This window comes from Tachypleus tridentatus, chromosome 1 (genome assembly GCF_004210375.1).
Source record: "Tachypleus tridentatus isolate NWPU-2018 chromosome 1, ASM421037v1, whole genome shotgun sequence".
Lineage (NCBI taxonomy): Eukaryota > Metazoa > Arthropoda > Merostomata > Xiphosura > Limulidae > Tachypleus > Tachypleus tridentatus.
The window spans coordinates 173411802-173430262 of NC_134825.1; the positions used below are offsets into that span (position 1 = coordinate 173411802).

At 36.7% G+C, this 18461-nt stretch overlaps 1 protein-coding gene across 2 annotated transcripts in view; it reads right to left on the reverse strand.

Annotated features, from left to right (window-relative positions):
* Positions 1 to 18461, reverse strand: part of LOC143230439 (QRFP-like peptide receptor) — a 90480-nt gene that overhangs the window by 31499 nt on the left and 40520 nt on the right. For both annotated transcript variants that reach the window (XM_076463997.1, XM_076463989.1), the window contains one exon: positions 4314 to 4435. In XM_076463997.1, the coding sequence (XP_076320112.1) occupies positions 4314 to 4435 (122 nt within the window). The remainder of the gene's footprint in view (positions 1 to 4313; positions 4436 to 18461) is intronic.

Consider the following 18461-nt stretch of genomic DNA (forward strand, 5'->3'; position numbering starts at 1 on the left):
AACTTATTTTTGGCGAATAGTAAACTATTATTCTTATTGTAGAATAACTGAAGAATGTTTATTTCGTTAATAAGTTGACGGCTCAAGTTCCACGTTTCAGGGCCCGGCATGGCCAAGCGTGTTAAGGCGTGCGACTCGTAATCTGAGCGTCGCGGGTTCGCATCCCCGTCGCGCCAAACATGCTCGCCCTTTCAGCCGTGGGGGCGTTATAATGTGACGGTCAATCCCACTATTTGTTGGTAAAAGAGTAGCCCAAGAGTTGGGTGGGTGGTGATGACTAGCTGCCTTCTCTCTAGTCTTACACTGCTAAATTAGGGACGGCTAACACAGATAGCCCTCGAGTAGCTTTGTGCGAAATTCAAAACACAAACACACACTCCACGTTTCAGACGTTAAGTGGTATAAAAAGAATCAGTTTACAGGACGTTTCGATACACAGGGAAGTCGTGTACTGATTTCTGCTGCTAAATTACCACGAAATAAGTTAAAAGTTGTGAAACCAAGTAAAACAGTCTTGCATTTTGTTGTTTACATAGGAGATAGAACAGTCGTAGTGTTAGTTATTGACAGAGTAAAGATAAAACAACCTTAGCTATTGGTTAACGATAGAAAAAATAATCACGGCAGTGATAACTGGCAGACAAAAGAAAAGCTATTGGTTATTGACAAGTATATACTCGTGATACTTGTTATTGACAGGAATCTAATTCTTGTCGCGGCAGTGAAGAGTTTGTTTTTTGGTTTTTGAAATTCGCACAAAGCTACTTGAGGGCTATCTGCACTAGCCATCCCTAATTTAGCAGTGTAAGACTAGAGGGAAGGCAGCTAGTCATCACCACCCACCGCCAACTCTTGGGCTGCTCTTTTACCAACGAATAGTGGGATTGACCGTCACATATAACGCCCCCACGGGTGAAAGGGCGAGCATGTTTGGGGCGACGGGGATTCGAACCCGCGACCCTCCGATTATGAGTCGAACACCTTAACTCACCGGGCCATGTATATTTATAATAAAGCTGATCAAAGTTACTTTGCCCAAATTTCTGTTCAGTGACACAATCATTCAACTGTTATTCATATTAATCGACATACGTTTGGTGGTTTATAACAGACACAGTTGGTTCTTATAATATTTGCGTGACTGTTCTTCCCTCTATTAATTATGTTCTAGATACCTTATCAGTTTATTGACATTTCTGTACATTAATTGAATTTCTCGTCTTTGACAGGTGATTATATAACTTTTCCATCTAAATTTTGTTAATTACATCTCATTGTTGCTCTTACATTGTTGTGTTTATTGTTTACTCCATTTACATTAAATAAAAAAAAAACATTGTAATAATAACAGTTGTGTTTCCACCGTTAATTTTATGTCAGTTTAGTTTTTATTATTCAATTAAAAGTTCGTTCCTGACTCGGGAGATAGACGAGCGACCTCTTGATTATACGACAAGCTGTAAGTAATTATAATTTTTTTTTTTTTTCATTTAGTATCATAAGTTATTAAGATAAAAACAGATACCGTGTTTATCTCACAGTCGAGATACGTCCTCAATCTAAACAGACCTGAGTGGTCGAACACATCAGTTAATAGCTTCATAGTAGTTTATCAGCTTCGCAGCTGGATATAACACGAAAAGAAGAACAAACAAAATAGCTTATTTGCAATGAAACTGACGGTATGAGCTGTCAATGGTAAGTTAACGACGAATGACACGTGACTTGTTCTTTGCTGTATAGTCAGGTACGATCGTACTTTTTGTGAACTCATTTGATTAAGACCAGAAACGGTGAAGGTAATAGCACTTCAGCACTTGATATTTTTTGCTGACCAAAGCTAACAGATTAATGCCAGATCAAATGTCCGTTGGTCAATACATTTTTATTGGACGTTTAGAGTAAACTGATCAAGGATAAAATAACGAAGAATTATATGAATATTAAAACGTATTTTAAATTTACTCTACGACTCCAATCTCACACTCCTATTATTTCCACATAAAGATTTTTTTTATTATAATCGTTTCAATAAACAACTTATTGTTCTTATGCAACAATGTACAGAACTTATAAAGCATCGTATTGAATCCATGGAAAAATGTAATAAAATCATGCACTGAAGTTATGAAACAAGATATTAAAGTAATGAAACAATGCATTGAAGTTATGCGTGTGTGTTTTTATTATAGCAAAGCCACAGGGGATTATCTGCTGAGCCCACCGAGGGGAATCAAACCCCTGATTTTAGCGTTGTAAGTCCGTATACGTACCGCTGTACTAGTGGGGTGCTGAAGTTATGAAACAAGATAATAAAGTAATGAAACAATGTACTTAAGTCATGGAAGAATGCAGTGAAGTTATGAAACAATGTACTTAAGTCATGGAAGAATGCAGTGAAGCTATGAAACAAGTTACTGAAGTCATGAAAGTTGGTTCACGAGCGTTACAAACCTTGAGAAATATATTTCTCTTTGCTTCGTGATGAACGTTTAAGGATATAATCAAAGTTAACTAATAACATTGGTTAGTTTTCTACACACACTGTCGTGTACTGAATTATTTTTATTAACAGTGATTCCCATGTCAATGTTACAAATAATTAGTAAATATTTCCGCTTTACATTGTGCGATAATTTGTGTTTTGAATTTCGCGCAAAGCTACACGAGGGCTATCTTTGCTAGCCGCCCTTAATTTAGCAGTATAAGACTAGAGGGAAAGCAGCTAGTCATCACCACCCACTGCCAACTTTTGGGCTACTCTTTTACCAACGAATAGTGGGATTGAACAGTACATTATAACGCCCCAACGGCTGAAAGAGCAAGCATGTTTGGTGCGACGGGGATTCAAACCCGTGACTCTCGGATTACGAGTCGAGTGCCTTAATCACCTGGCCAGGCCGGTCCAGTTTGTAAAATCGTTTTAACACAACAATTCAACTGTCTTTATACAATATCCAATTTTATTGTTTGTTTCCAAAAATCCACCTTTATCATAAGTTTGAACAATAAACGTTGCAAATTTGAACGTCATACCAAATACGATAGTGATTTTTATCATGCTCAACAGGAAATTGCTACATTGTCATATTTCCCTTCCAAGAGACTTCCAGAGGATAAGTTATAGCTCGTGATTTCATGAGATGCGACTGGGTTATTAGAATATTGATTTTACTGAAAGGTGACGCTATGTATTTTGTGCATGCGCAGTTCTAAAAATAACCTTTCATTCTGTTATAATTAACAGCAATTGATGAACTCTAACCTATGAAGCTATTCCAAAAATCACATTTATCTCTTATTATTCTAAACGTTCGTTTCGAGTAAGAAAACAACAACAACGCTGAAAGCGAAAACAGTCTTTAAACATTGGAAAATATGTGAACGTTGAATTAAGTGATAACAAGTCCCCTAATGAATCAGTGGTAAGTTTACGGACTTATGATGCTAAAACTCGCTGTTCGGTTCCCTGCGATATATACATCAGATATTTCAATGTGGTTTTGCTCTAAAGCTGACGAAAATAACTCCAAGAATTCCTATATGATGGGTAACCACTTTGGTTACTATAGAATTATTAGCTATTATAATATTTTCGAACCACCATAGTTACTACAGCAGTAGTAGCTAGTAGGGCGTTCGTTGAAAACAATAAATTATAATCTTAATTATTTTCCATTCGGGAACTTAGTTGTACCTGCAGAATTATTTTTTAGTAGTGGCGTTTTGCATGTATATCAGATCCCAAGTTGTTCTCATACAGCGCGTGTTCGGTGTGTTAGCCATCTTTGGCACGTGTTCAGAGCGCGTGTCCTCAAGTTCAGTGTATTAGTGTTCACTGCTTAATAAATATACATATTTAAGCCACGTTTCTCTCTCTGGTCCGGGGTGCATTTTCTACACATTCAAGTTTTTGTTTATCCAGATGTAAAACCCAGGTAAACAAATGCTCATAAGTTTACAAGCACGTGCTTAACGTTCTGGGCACGTATATTCACAGACGTTTCAGAAAGTGTACTATTTAAACAATAGAAACTGATAAACTATGTTAGATAACTTAGGCTGGTACTGATAAAATACGTTAGATAACCCTGGTTGGTACTGACAAACTACGTTATATAAAGCAGGTTGGTGCTGATAAATCAAGTTATATTAATTAGGTTTGTACTGTTATAAATCCCATTAAATAAGTTATGGTGGTACTTATAAACATGATATCGTTAAATTACTGTAACGAAGTTCAGTAGTTAATATAAAATACTTTAGTTTCAGTAACAGTTTTGATAACTGCACTTTAAAACTACTGATCTTACCTTTCCACACTCATTGCTGTTAGGGTCAGCACGGAACAAATAGACGAAACGTTTTGAATGTAATACACGAGCTTGCAACAGATTTCTCCTAAAGTCCACGTGTAGGAGAAAAGCTTGACGTACTGTGAGAGAAAAAAAGGAGAGAAGCGACTAAAGTTTGTACATAACAAATGAATGGAAAACGATTCGAAGTCAATATCAACTGTATTTTTAATAAATTTCTTAAAAACGAGTACAGTTTTATTGAAAACATTTGATTAAAATTATACTGAGGGAAAGTGAATATTAAGATATTTAGATAAAGAAAGTCAAATATTTAAGTAATAATAATTTTATCGGGGTTATACATGAAATTTGTGTTTCTGTGTGTGTATATATATATATATAAAGTTACGTAACTGTTCTGTTAAGTTTAATATATAAATTGGAGAAAAACCAAAAATAGCATTTCCAAGTGTACGTATTTATATATTAGTGTATCTTCAACAAACATTGGTAATAAGAACTTTGTTTTTATATATTAGTGTATCTTCAACAAACATTGGTAATAAGAACTTACTTTGTTTTTATATATTAGTGTATCTTCAACAAACATTGGTAATAAGAACATTGTTTTTATATATTAGTGTATCTTCAACAAACATTGGTAATAAGAACTTTGTTTTTATATATTAGTGTATCTTCAACAAACATTGGTAATAAGAACTTTGTTTTATATATTAGTGTATCTTCAACAAACATTGGTAATAAGAACTTTGTTTTTATATATTAGTGTATCTTCAACAAACATTGGTAATAAGAACTTTGTTTTTATATATTAGTGTATCTTCAACAAACATTGGTAATAAGAACTTTGTTTTTATATATTAGTGTATCTTCAACAAACATTGGTAATAAGAACTTTGTTTTTATATATTAGTGTATCTTCAACAAACATTGGTAATAAGAACTTTGTTTTTCATGGTTCATCTTGTACAGATATAAATATGTTGTAAGACATCACATTCTTTGCGACTTCACTTAATATATATTCTGCCATTACATTTTATAAACTATGCCACCATAAATTACTTGTTTATATATAGTACGTTTATTGGGAACGACGCCCCCAAGCGTAAAAGGTTTTTCATTAATGTTTTTTTTTCTCTCTCTTCATTTAACGCGAGTATCGGAGCGCATGAACCATAACAGTATTTTTTAAAACCAACTCATTATGACAAACAACACTAGGTCTGGAGTTTGTTAGGCTTAAGGTTTCGTACACGAAAAATGTGCCTTGTTTTTTATCCAAAACTAGTTATAAATATTTTGGCAACAAAAAAAACCAACAAAAACAAGTAGATTGATACAGTTCTGAGTTTCATGGTCATATTCACTTCAAAGGAAGGTGACTTACTACAGAAAGCCCTGTCATCTGATTAATTATGTGAACAGAGAAACCGGGGATATGGTATCTACAATGAATCACTTATAATTACTGTAACTGAAGTTTTCTAAGTTAAATTACATTAAACAAAATTGTTGGAAAAAATTTCAGAAACTTATCACGATATTTTATCTATACTGAAAAATAAATACGTACAAAGAAGTTTTGAAAATGCTCTTTCTGAAACAGATGTATCAAAGAAACTCGTTTATAGAACCTTTGGTATCCGTATCCGTAAAGTAAAACAATTACCTACAATCGATTACTATAGTAAACGACAACTTATATAGTAGCGCACAAGAAGCATGATCTTTTGTGTTACATAAAAAAAAATAGCTTTAAGTATTAGAATTATGAATTTCTTTTTGTCGAAAAGGTTTTATTTTCTTTACCAAACAATTTAATAGCCACAAAAATGTATTTGGTTTGAATTACGCGCAAAGTCGCACGAGGGTTACAGGAGTTAGCTGTCCCTGATTTAGCAGTGAAAGATTAGACGCAAACCAACCAGACATCACCACCCACTGCCAACTCTATACTTGTAACAGCGAATAGCGCTATTAACCGACACAATATAAGCTCACCACCACTGTAAAAGCAAGTATGTTTGGTAGGACGGGGATTCGAACCCGCAACCCTCAAAGGAGATTCGGTTGGTGTGTCGTTTAAGCTGGACTCAAATAATCATTTCAATAATATGTTGTAGCACACAGCTTATAACAGCTTTTCTTTTTAACTTAAAAGTCAACACTAGGGGCCTTTCTGCAGAATTTCTGGAAGTTACTTAAATAACTCGAGAACCTAATTTAACAGTTATTGGAAACATACATTATTGTAAGTGGAATTAACTTTGTATACAACATTGTTATGGCTAATACTAACGTAAAATGTTTGTTGTACTAATATAACATTGTTATGGCTAGTACTAACGTAAAATGTTTGTTGTACTAATATAACATTGTTATGGCTAGTACTAACGTAAAATGTTTGTCTCACCACTGTAACATTGTTACAGTTAGTATTAACGTTAAATCTTTGTCTCACCACTGTAACATTGTTGTGGTTGGAATGCTAACTTCAAAAGGTAAATTTTAACTTTCTTACCACCACATGGCAGCACCTTATTTTCTTATTTTTATTTCAATTAATTTTTCTTGTTTATTTGGAGAACAGTCACCTTCCCACAGCAGTCTGCAGACAGTGAAAAGTGATATAGATGAGTGACGTTGTGGGTTTGAGATCCCACATATTGTTCTTTTAATTTTAATTCTATATCTATTTTATTTTTATATGAGACTAGGAACGATGTTTAAGACTGATAGACGATGTATCCTCACCGTAATGTGGGTCCTACCTCTTGAGTCACCTCGAAAACACAGGATACGTTTTATAAATCTCACATTATAATTTGTAACCTGGGATTTTTTCAAGTGATGCAGAGTTTTTTGTTTAATTTGTTTTTGTTTCGGCTTTTTTAAAACTATAACAAAGTAATGCATATATATATGATATATACATATGATACTTATGTATGATACTAGTACGTTATGAATAACTCGTTACCAGATTCACCAATAATGGGAGTGTAATCTATCATCCGTACTGTAGTTGTATTGTACTGTAGTTGTATTGTACATCAACGTGGAAACACAAAACCAGTTGTTGATGAATCACATACTTCACGTTCCCTGGTTTTCTTTATTGTTTCCTTTTGAATAACTGTTGTTTGTAGTTTTTTTTACTTTTAAATAGAACACATCTATCATATGGAGGTGACCAATATATATATTTATATGAAATGAATTTCGTTCTTTTCTATCTCGGTCAACCCGTTTATCTGTCTATCATCATAAACACTTCACCAAATGTTCATTTCTATTCTCTGCTCCAGATCCGATTTTACAAACGAGGTTATTCTTGTCAGGATTCACGGTCTATTCTTACCTAATGGAGTATCTGAGACACAATTTAACCAGTATGAACATGTTAACGATATTACTCAACTTTCAAATTTTAGTTACTGTTCCACCAATAATTCATACGGCATCGCTCAAATTTTAGTTACTGTTCCACCAATAATTCATACGGCATTGCCCAAATTTTAGTTACTGTTCCACCAATAATTCATACGGCATTGCTCAAATTTTAGTGACTGTTCCACTAATAATTTATACCTAGCACCATTGAAAGCTCAGTTATGGCTACATCAATAAGTTATACCAAGTCAACTAATCTCCCTCAGAGTTCAGCTAACAAAACCAAATCTCGCTCAAAGGGAACATCCATAGAGTACGTACGCAAAATCTAGCTCTAACCCCTTATCTTTTAGGCTCATTTGTAAGCTTTGCTCACCTTCATGGAAGCGATTGGTCAGATAGTCTGAAACAATCAGACACTGGAACCATTGTTCAAAGTGATTTGTGAAGGTTTTGTCATCCAGGCCATTTCCCAAGATTGAAGTATTCTTCACCGTCAACAGAGGTGATAAGAACCTTTATTGTTTCTGGGGGGTCCTCCACAGTTAATAGCAGTTTCTATTCTCACACCGGACTACCTGTTAAACATAGGCCGTTTTATATTATTCCGTTTCTTCTCACGGGCAGTATTAAAGGAGTTATCTGCTTCCGGCCAAGGACCACAAGTACTATTGTGGTGATAAGATCCGAGTTATCTGCTTCCGGTCAAGGACCACAAGTACTATTGCGGTGATAAGACACGAGTTATCTGCTTCCGGTCAAGGACCACAAGTACTATTATGTTGATAAGACACGAGTTATCTGCTTCCAGTCAAGGACCACAAGTACTATTATGTTGATAAGACACGAGTTATCTGCTTCCGGTCAAGGACCACAAGTACTATTATGTTGATAAGACACGAGTTATCTGCTTCCGGTCAAGGACCACAAGTACTATTATGTTGATAAGACACGAGTTATCTGCTTCCGGTCAAGGACCACAAGTACTATTGTGGTGATAAGATACGAGTTATCTGCTTCCAGTGAAGGACCACAAGTACTATTGCGGTGATAAGATACGAGTTATCTGCTTCCAGTCAAGGACCACAAGTACTATTGCGGTGATAAGATACGAGTTATCTGCTTCCAGTCAAGGACCACAAGTACTATTGCGGTGATAAGATACGAGTTATCTGCTTCCAGTCAAGGACCACAAGTACTATTGCGGTGATAAGATACGAGTTATCTGCTTCCAGTCAAGGACCACAAGTACTATTGCGGTGATAAGATACGAGTTATCTGCTTCCAGTCAAGGACCACAAGTACTATTATGTTGATAAGACACGAGTTATCTGCTTCCGGTCAAGGACCACAAGTACTATTATGTTGATAAAATACGAGTTATCTGCTTCCCGTCAAGAACCACAAGTACTATTGTGGTGATAAGATACGAGTTATCTGCTTCCCGTCAAGGACCACAAGTACTATTGTGGTGATAAGATACGAGTTATCTGCTTCTGGTCTAGGGCCACAAGTACTATTATGTTGATAAAATACGAGTTATCTGCTTCCCGTCAAGAACCACAAGTACTATTGTGGTGATAAGATACGAGTTATCTGCTTCCCGTCAAGGACCACAAGTACTATTGTGGTGATAAGATACGAGTTATCTGCTTCTGGTCTAGGACCACAAGTACTATTATGTTGATAAAATACGAGTTATCTGCTTCCCGTCAAGAACCACAAGTACTATTGTGGTGATAAGATACGAGTTATCTGCTTCCCGTCAAGGACCACAAGTACTATTGTGGTGATAAGATACGAGTTATCTGCTTCTGGTCTAGGATGACTAGTTTCCTACCCGTTATAGCATGTTAGAATTTTTACAAAAAATGGATTTCCTGAAAGCTCATGCATTTTAAAATTACTTCAAGTCCTTCCTGTGTTTAAATCTTTTATTCTTAAGCCTTCTTTTTCAATCTTTCTCCAACAGTTGCTCTTTATCTTTCAGGTTGTCTAAGACTGCGGAGTCTCGGGAGAATAGCAACTGTTGCCTCTATTTGATATTTTTGTCATTCTTATCTCTTGTGGTCTGAAATCATCTTGATTTTGTAGAAAAACCTAAAAACTGAATTTCTCCACTGTCATCGTCCACTTCTATGTCCAAAGCTGAACCTAAAGTTTCTACGTTAGACAAATATAACAGATTTTCTGCGCGACTCCTCTCGTTATTTCGAGTACCACTTTACGACTGAGCTGTTGCCTGGATTAAATGTATATTTTGATTTTAATTCTATTTCTCTAACTGACACAATTTGACCTAATCTTGTCTTTTCTTATCCAGACAAAGTTTTACAAAACTTTAGTAAGCATTCTCGCTTCTGGCCATTTCAGAAAAGTACCGATCTCACTGCTAATTAACAACTAAAATGATATAAAAACTTCGCAATGTTTCAAACGGAAGAAATACATTGATAAACTCACTTTCAGCAAGAACGCTAACACTAGTTTTGTCTTAACATTTATTTACTTTTAAGTCTGTTTGTTTTTAAGCATAAAGCTAAACAGTCTGTACTATGGTTATCACAGGTATCGAAACCCAGTTTTCTGACGTTATAAGTCTTCAGGTTCACCACTGAGACAATGGAAGAGGACGGACTACTTTCTTTCAAATTCACGGATGTTCTTATTACTCACTCTCGATGAGTAAAAGTGCGCATGTCACGACATTCAGTAGATTTAAATTCAAAATTTAACTAACATTTAATTGGCTGTTTTTGTTGCATGTCAATAAACTTGGAATTAAAAGGCAGTTTATAATCTAAATTTAAAAATTATATAAATTAATTCATCATTTTCCAGCAGGCAATATTTAAATGAACTTCTCCTATCGGTATCCATCGACATTTATTCTCTCTACAGTACAATTTTTTAGGTTAAAGCCCGGCCCATACGATGTCCTTATTTGATGCACTAGTCCTATATTGACAGTGGAACAACAGTATGTCTGCGGTCTTACAACGCTAGAAACCGGATTTCGATACCCGTGGTGGGCCAAGAATACATCGCCTCTTCTATTGAAGAGTCAGTGAAAAACATGTTAACTTGAGTTCCGATTCTTTGAATAAAATTTTAATTATGTGCAAACGTGTGTACAGTTTCTTTCTTTCTGTTACACTCAATAAAAGTCATAGAAATTCGGGTTATGCTGTATGAATCAATCCTGTCGAATTTTCTGTTATTGAATCGATCATAACCATCAAATCAGAGCAGTCTTAATAAATATTTGTACTTCGAGCTTAATTCCAAAGAAACGTAATTATGTAGAAGCTGGCGCTAGAACCAAGTTTCTTATAGAATATCTTATTGTGGTTAACTCCCACGGTGAAAACCAACAACGTGGTTGTGGTTAACTCCCACGGTGAAAACCAACAACGTGGTTGTAGTTAACTCCCACGGTGAAAACCAACAACGTGGTTGTAGTTAACTCCCACTGTGAAAACCAACAACGTGGTTGTGGTTAACTCCCACGGTAAAAACCAACAACGTGGTTGTAGTTAACCCCACGGTGAAAACCAACAACGTGGTTGTGGTTAACTCCCACGGTGAAAACCAACAACGTGGTTGTAGTTAACTCCCACGGTGAAAACCAACAACGTGGTTGTAGTTAACTCCCACGGTAAAAACCAACAACGTGGTTGTGGTTAACTCCCACTGTGAAAACCAACAACGTGGTTGTGGTTAACTCCCACTGTGAAAACCAACAACGTGGTTGTGGTTAACTCCCACTGTGAAAACCAACAATGTGGTTGTGGTTATCTCCCACTGTGAAAACCAACAACGTAGTTGTGGTTAACTCCCACGCTGAAAACCAACAACGTGGTTGTGGTTAATTCCCACAGTGAAAACCAACAACATAGTTGTGATTAACTCCCACGGTAAAAACCAACAACGTGGTTGTGGTTAACTCCCACTGTGAAAACCAACAACGTGGTTGTGGTTAATTCCCACTGTGAAAACCAACAACGTGGTTGTGGTTAACTCCCACGGTGAAAACCAACAACGTGGTTGTGGTTAACTCCCACGGTGAAAACCAACAACGTGGTTGTGGTTAACTGACACTGTGAAAACCAACAACGTGGTTGTGGTTAATTCCCACTGTGAAAACCAACAACGTGGTTGTGGTTAACTCCCACTGTGAAAACCAACAACGTGGTTGTGGTTAATTCCCACTGTGAAAACCAACAACGTGGTTGTGGTTAACTCCCACGGTGAAAACCAACAACGTGGTTGTGGTTAACTCCCACTGTGAAAACCAACAACGTGGTTGTGGTTAACTCCCACTGTGAAAACCAACAACGTGGTTGTGGTTAACTCCCACTGTGAAAACCAACAACGTGGTTGTGGTTAAGTCCACTGTGAAAACCAACAACGTAGTTGTGATTAACTCCCACGGTGAAAACCAACAACGTGGTTGTGGTTAACTGACACTGTGAAAACCAACAACGTGGTTGTGGTTAATTCCCACTGTGAAAACCAACAACGTGGTTGTGGTTAACTCCCACTGTGAAAACCAACAACGTGGTTGTGGTTAACTCCCACTATGAAAACCAACAACGTGGTTGTGGTTAACTCCCACTGTGAAAACCAACAACGTAGTTGTGGTTAACTCCCACTATGAAAACCAACAACGTGGTTGTGGTTAACTCCCACTGTGAAAACCAACAACGTGGTTGTGGTTAACTCCCACGGTGAAAACCAACAACGTGGTTGTGGTTAACTGACACTGTGAAAACCAACAACGTAGTTGTGGTTAACTCCCACTGTGAAAACCAACAACGTGGTTGTGGTTAACTCCCACTGTGAAAACCAACAACGTGGTTGTGGTTAACTCCCACTGTGAAAACCAACAACGTAGTTGTGATTAACTTTCACGGTGAAAACCAACAACGTGGTTGTGGTTAACTGACACTGTGAAAACCAACAACGTGGTTGTGGTTAATTCCCACTGTCAAAACCAACAACGTGGTTGTGGTTAACTCCCACGGTGAAAACCAACAACGTGGTTGTGGTTAACTGACACTGTGAAAACCAACAACGTGGTTGTGGTTAACTGACACTGTGAAAACCAACAACGTGGTTGTGGTTAATTCCCACTGTCAAAACCAACAACGTGGTTGTGGTTAATTCCCACTGTCAAAACGAACAACGTGGTTGTAATTAATTCCCACTGTGAAAACAAACAACGTGGTTGTGGTTAATTCCCACTGTGAAAACCATCAACGTGGTTGTGGTTAACTCCCACTGTGAAAACCAACAACGTGGTTGTGGTTAACTCCCTCTGTGAAAACCAACAACGTGGTTGTGGTTAACTCCCTCTGTGAAAACCAACAACGTGGTTGTGGTTAATTTCCACTGTGAAAACGAACAACGTGGTTGTGGTTAACTCCCACTGTGAAAACCAACAACGTCGTTGTGGTTAATTCCCACTGTGAAAACCAACAACGTGGTTGTGGTTAACTCCCACTGTGAAAACCAACAACGTGGTTGTGGTTAACTCCCTCTGTGAAAACCAACAACGTGGTTGTGGTTAATTTCCACTGTGAAAACCAACAACGTGGTTGTGGTTAACTCCCACTGTGAAAACCAACAACGTGGTTGTGGTTAACTCCCACTGTGAAAACCAACAACGTGGTTGTGGTTAACTCCCACGGTGAAAACCAACAACGTGGTTGTGGTTAACTGACACTGTGAAAACCAACAACGTGGTTGTGGTTAATTCCCACTGTCAAAACCAACAACGTGGTTGTGGTTAACTCCCACTGTGAAAACCAACAACGTGGTTGTGGTTAACTCCCACGGTGAAAACCAACAACGTGGTTGTGGTTAACTGACACTGTGAAAACCAACAACGTGGTTGTGGTTAATTCCCACTGTCAAAACGAACAACGTGGTTGTAATTAATTCCCACTGTGAAAACAAACAACGTGGTTGTGGTTAATTCCCACTGTGAAAACCATCAACGTGGTTGTGGTTAACTCCCACTGTGAAAACCAACAACGTGGTTGTGGTTAACTCCCTCTGTGAAAACCAACAACGTGGTTGTGGTTAACTCCCTCTGTGAAAACCAACAACGTGGTTGTGGTTAATTTCCACTGTGAAAACGAACAACGTGGTTGTGGTTAACTCCCACTGTGAAAACCAACAACGTCGTTGTGGTTAATTCCCACTGTGAAAACCATCAACGTGGTTGTGGTTAACTCCCACTGTGAAAACCAACAACGTGGTTGTGGTTAACTCCCTCTGTGAAAACCAACAACGTGGTTGTGGTTAATTTCCACTGTGAAAACGAACAACGTGGTTGTGGTTAACTCCCACTGTGAAAACCAACAACGTGGTTGTGGTTAATTTCCACTGTGAAAACCAACAACCTGGTTGCGGTTAACGTCAACAATAGTTGTTATATTATTATTGTTCTCACTTCTAAACTTCAATACTTTTTACTATTGTAACCAATCGGTGAACTATATTATTTAATTCAATAGGTTATTTTGCCTGTTTGTTCCAAGGACCACTGTACGTAACTCTTCCTAATTTTGTACTGACACACTAGATGCAAAGTAGCTAGTAAACAACACCCACTGCCATCACTGAGGTAACTATTGTCTGACCGAATAGCAAGATTTGACTGTCACTCTTATTGTGTGCCCACAGATCGTACCCGAGATCTTTTAACAAACCACGAAGTTCAGGGTTACAGACTCAGACATTAACTTCGTTAATCTCGACTCTTATATTAAGGTAACAAGTAGAATTTATAAAACCCGAAACGTGAACCGAAACAGTAACGAGCGGTTCCTGTCAATTGTTTTGATGGAAACTTTTGAAATCTGTTCACGTAAGTTAATACGAAACATGTTTTTAAAACATTTTCTTGAGTTCCCAGTTTTTTCCCAGTTAGTTGATTAATATTTTAACGGCGTACCCCGTGAGATATTGAATTAGCAACTCTACAGTTATGTGTTAACTGAAGTTGGATTAACACACACCTTCACGTTACGATCGTAACTCACAAAACACAGTTTATTTTTCCTGGATATATTTTCAAAATCTATCAAGATCTCTTGAGTTATAATATGTTAAGTTCTAATCATGGTGGATATGGTTCTCAATTTCTCTTATAATTACTTGACAAAGAAGTAACCTAGTATTTAACTCTATACTACGACAAAAAAAAAAAAAAGAAACCGAAACTTAACTTTTTATCCCAAAACTCAGGCTTGTTACTGAAAGCTACTCTTTTCATACCATTACTTATTTTCCGAAGGTAATAAACCTCTCGTGTGCACGAGTTGAATTTTTTAAATTTTAATCGATGACATAAAGTTTCGTTCAGTCTAACAGGGGCAACACTTCAAAGTTCTCAAGCACTTATTATATGTCTAACAGGGGCATAATCAACTCTTCAAAGTTCTCAAGCACTTATTATATGTCTAACAGGGGCATAATCAACTCTTCAAAGTTCTCTAGCACTTATTATATCGCCGGAATAACTGATAAATAAACATAATGCCCTAAGAAACGTGTTTAACGGTTAGACAAAATCGTGCAGTTTAAATAATCTGATGTTGGACTGCATTATAAATAACAATATGTAAGTCTCATAACTGTAACTTCGGATCGACACTTCCAGATTAACATCAATATTCACGTCATCCACTGATAAACGTCACGATAGAATACAAATTACAAGTTTTTGTTGTTGTTTTTAGGTTTATTTCAGAAAATGAATTTATATGTTGATTTCCTTAGACTTAACATTTAATGTTAGTTTGGTATAAATGAAAAAAAAATCTTAAATGTTAACTGGCCTAGAATGGCCATGTGGTTAGGGCACTTGAGTCATGATTATTTGATCGCGGGTTCGAATCACTGGTCCCATGAAAAACGTTCGGTTTTTCAGCCATAGGGGTGTTATAAATGTGATAGTCAATCTAACTATTCGTTGATAAAAGAGTAGCCCAAGAGTTGGCGGTGGGTGGTGATACCTAGCTACCTTCTCTCTAGTCTTACACTACTGAATTAGGGACGGCGTAGCGAAGAAAACCCTTGTGTAGCTTTGCGCGAAATTCAAACGTTGAATGTTTGATTGTAATAATATCATTTGAAATTCACCGTTTCTAGTCACTTCGCGAAAATAAACACAAACCTTAATCAGGTTCGTGTTGGCAGAATTCATACCCATACTTTATATTCCAATCCACAAAGATGCTGCTCACAAGATAACATTGGGCATCAAACTGATGTTTGCTTCAGTGTTTACTCGAATGATATATAAAGAAGACGAGCGCCTAATCTTGACTAATTTTTCAAGAGAAGGGCAGGTTCTCCGCAGTACTCTCCGCCAACTTTTGTTTAACCAAGACTGATCATCGCTCTTAAGATTCACCCACGAGTCTAAAGTTTAAGCCGTTTTCTCATGACTAAGGGATGTAACCCATGAATCTTGGAATTGACAGTCCGGACACTCTAGCCACTGGCCACGCCCGGCCCATGAGAATGATAACAGAAACGATACTCATAAAGAGCGATTTAAAATATGAATCTAGGAGAATTATGAGCTGCGTAAACCGACTTTGTATAGTCAAGGTAGTTTTGTTAATGTTTTATATTAAGCACAAACTTACACAACAGCTATCTGTGCTCTGCTAACCACAGATATCGAAACCTGGTTTCCAGAGTTATACGTTTGCAGACATACCACTGTGCCACTGGGGGCATAACAAACTTACAAAGCAGTAACGAAACCTATTTTATATAACAAAGTTGCAAATGGTAATAAAACCCATTTTATATAAGAAAGATACAAGACAGTAACGAAACCAATTTTATTTATTATTCTAAGAGTGTATTCTTAAATTTTGTTCTAGCTATTAATATATATTTTAAATCGCAAATCCAATAACATCTAGTGACGTTCAACCACCTTGGGTTTGTTAGTTCATTGTTAAGCCTAAAGTTCCGCAACGGTCTATCTGTAATGTGCCTACCAATGATACTGAAACCAAGTTATTAGTGTTAAAGTTTGTCAGTCATACTACCGAGTCGGTAGGAAATGTACCATCTTTAGATATTTATTTTAGTTCGAAATTTACAACAAACAATGGACAACAAAACTCATGAGTGAAAAATCGACAATGTAATTTCATATACGATCCGAAATAGTTGTTTTAGCCAGCTCTTCATGTACAAATATTCACACGTGGTGCAAATACTATTTTCTTATAATTTATTTGTTAAATTTAAGTTTGAACTGAGTTAAAATAAAACGAAGCCAAAGTTGGCGGTGGGTGATATGGCTAGCTGCCTTCAACTTACATTGATAAAGTAGGAACGGCTAGCGCAGAGAGCTCTCATGTAGCTTTGCGGGAAATTCAAAACCCGAAGAAGTGCCAAGGATACAATTGATTCCACGCATTATAAGGATCACATCCAAACATACTTTGTGCTGATGTAATTGGCTTTGAAGTCCACCTAATAGTTGATAATTTTGTTCCTCTGTACTGAACTGGTTGATACAAATTCTTTGAAGAACAAGGTACTGTCCGAATGGAATGGCCTACACGTTTTTGTAACTTCGTTCCATCAAACTAGACATAAAACACATCGCGTTCGCTCAAATACCTTTGGACACCAAACCAAAATACAACAGCTAAAACGGTTCTTTCATAAAAGTTGTCAGGACCTCATTCACACCCTCGTTTTGAGTACATATTGGTCCATTGTATTGAAATGAAGGGAATTGTAAAGACTGAAAGCCATCTTTGCTAAGCGTTGATTCCCGAACATAGGCTGAATGAACATAGCCCAAAGTTCCTGAACACAGCACTTTTCAGGTTTCTTACTTCTTGAATGATGCACAACTCAAAGATTCATTTGGTGAATAGAGACCCAATCAGGAAACGGCTTGACTGGATAAGGAAAAGAACTGGATTTTAAATTCACGTCGTTTCAACACAATTACGTCATCCTCAGGTTCTTTATTATTCAGTAAAACCATCACCAGACTTTTGTTTTCAACAGATACATTGTTGACTAAGGTGAAGGTATAATCTCTCAAAAGATAAAATTGTTGAACTAGGTGAAGATATAATCTCTCAAAGATACATTATTGAATAAGGTGAAAGTATAATCTCTCAAAGATACATTATTGAATAAGGTGAAGGTATAATCTCTCAAAGATACATTGTTGAATAAAGTGAAGGTATAATCTCTCAAAGATACATTGTTGAATAAGGTGAAGGTATAATCTCTCAAAGATACATTGTTGAATAAGGTGAAGGTATAATCTCTCAAAGATACATTGTTGAATAAGGTGAAGGTATAATCTCTCAAAGATACATTGTTGAATAAGGTGAAGGTATAATCTCTCAAAGGTAAAATTGTTGAATAAGGTGAAAGTATAATCTCTCAAAGATACATTGTTGAATAAGGTGAAGGTATAATCTCTCAAAGATACATTGTTGAATAAGGTGAAGGTATAATCTCTCAAAGATACATTGTTGAATAAGGTGAAGGTATAATCTCTCAAAGATACATTGTTGAATAAGGTGAAGGTATAATCTCTCAAAGATACATTGTTGAATAAGGTGAAGGTATAATCTCTCAAAGATACATTGTTGAATAAGGTGAAGGTATAATCTCTCAAAGATACATTGTTGAATAAGGTGAAGATATAATCTCTCAAAGGTAAAATTGTTGAATAAG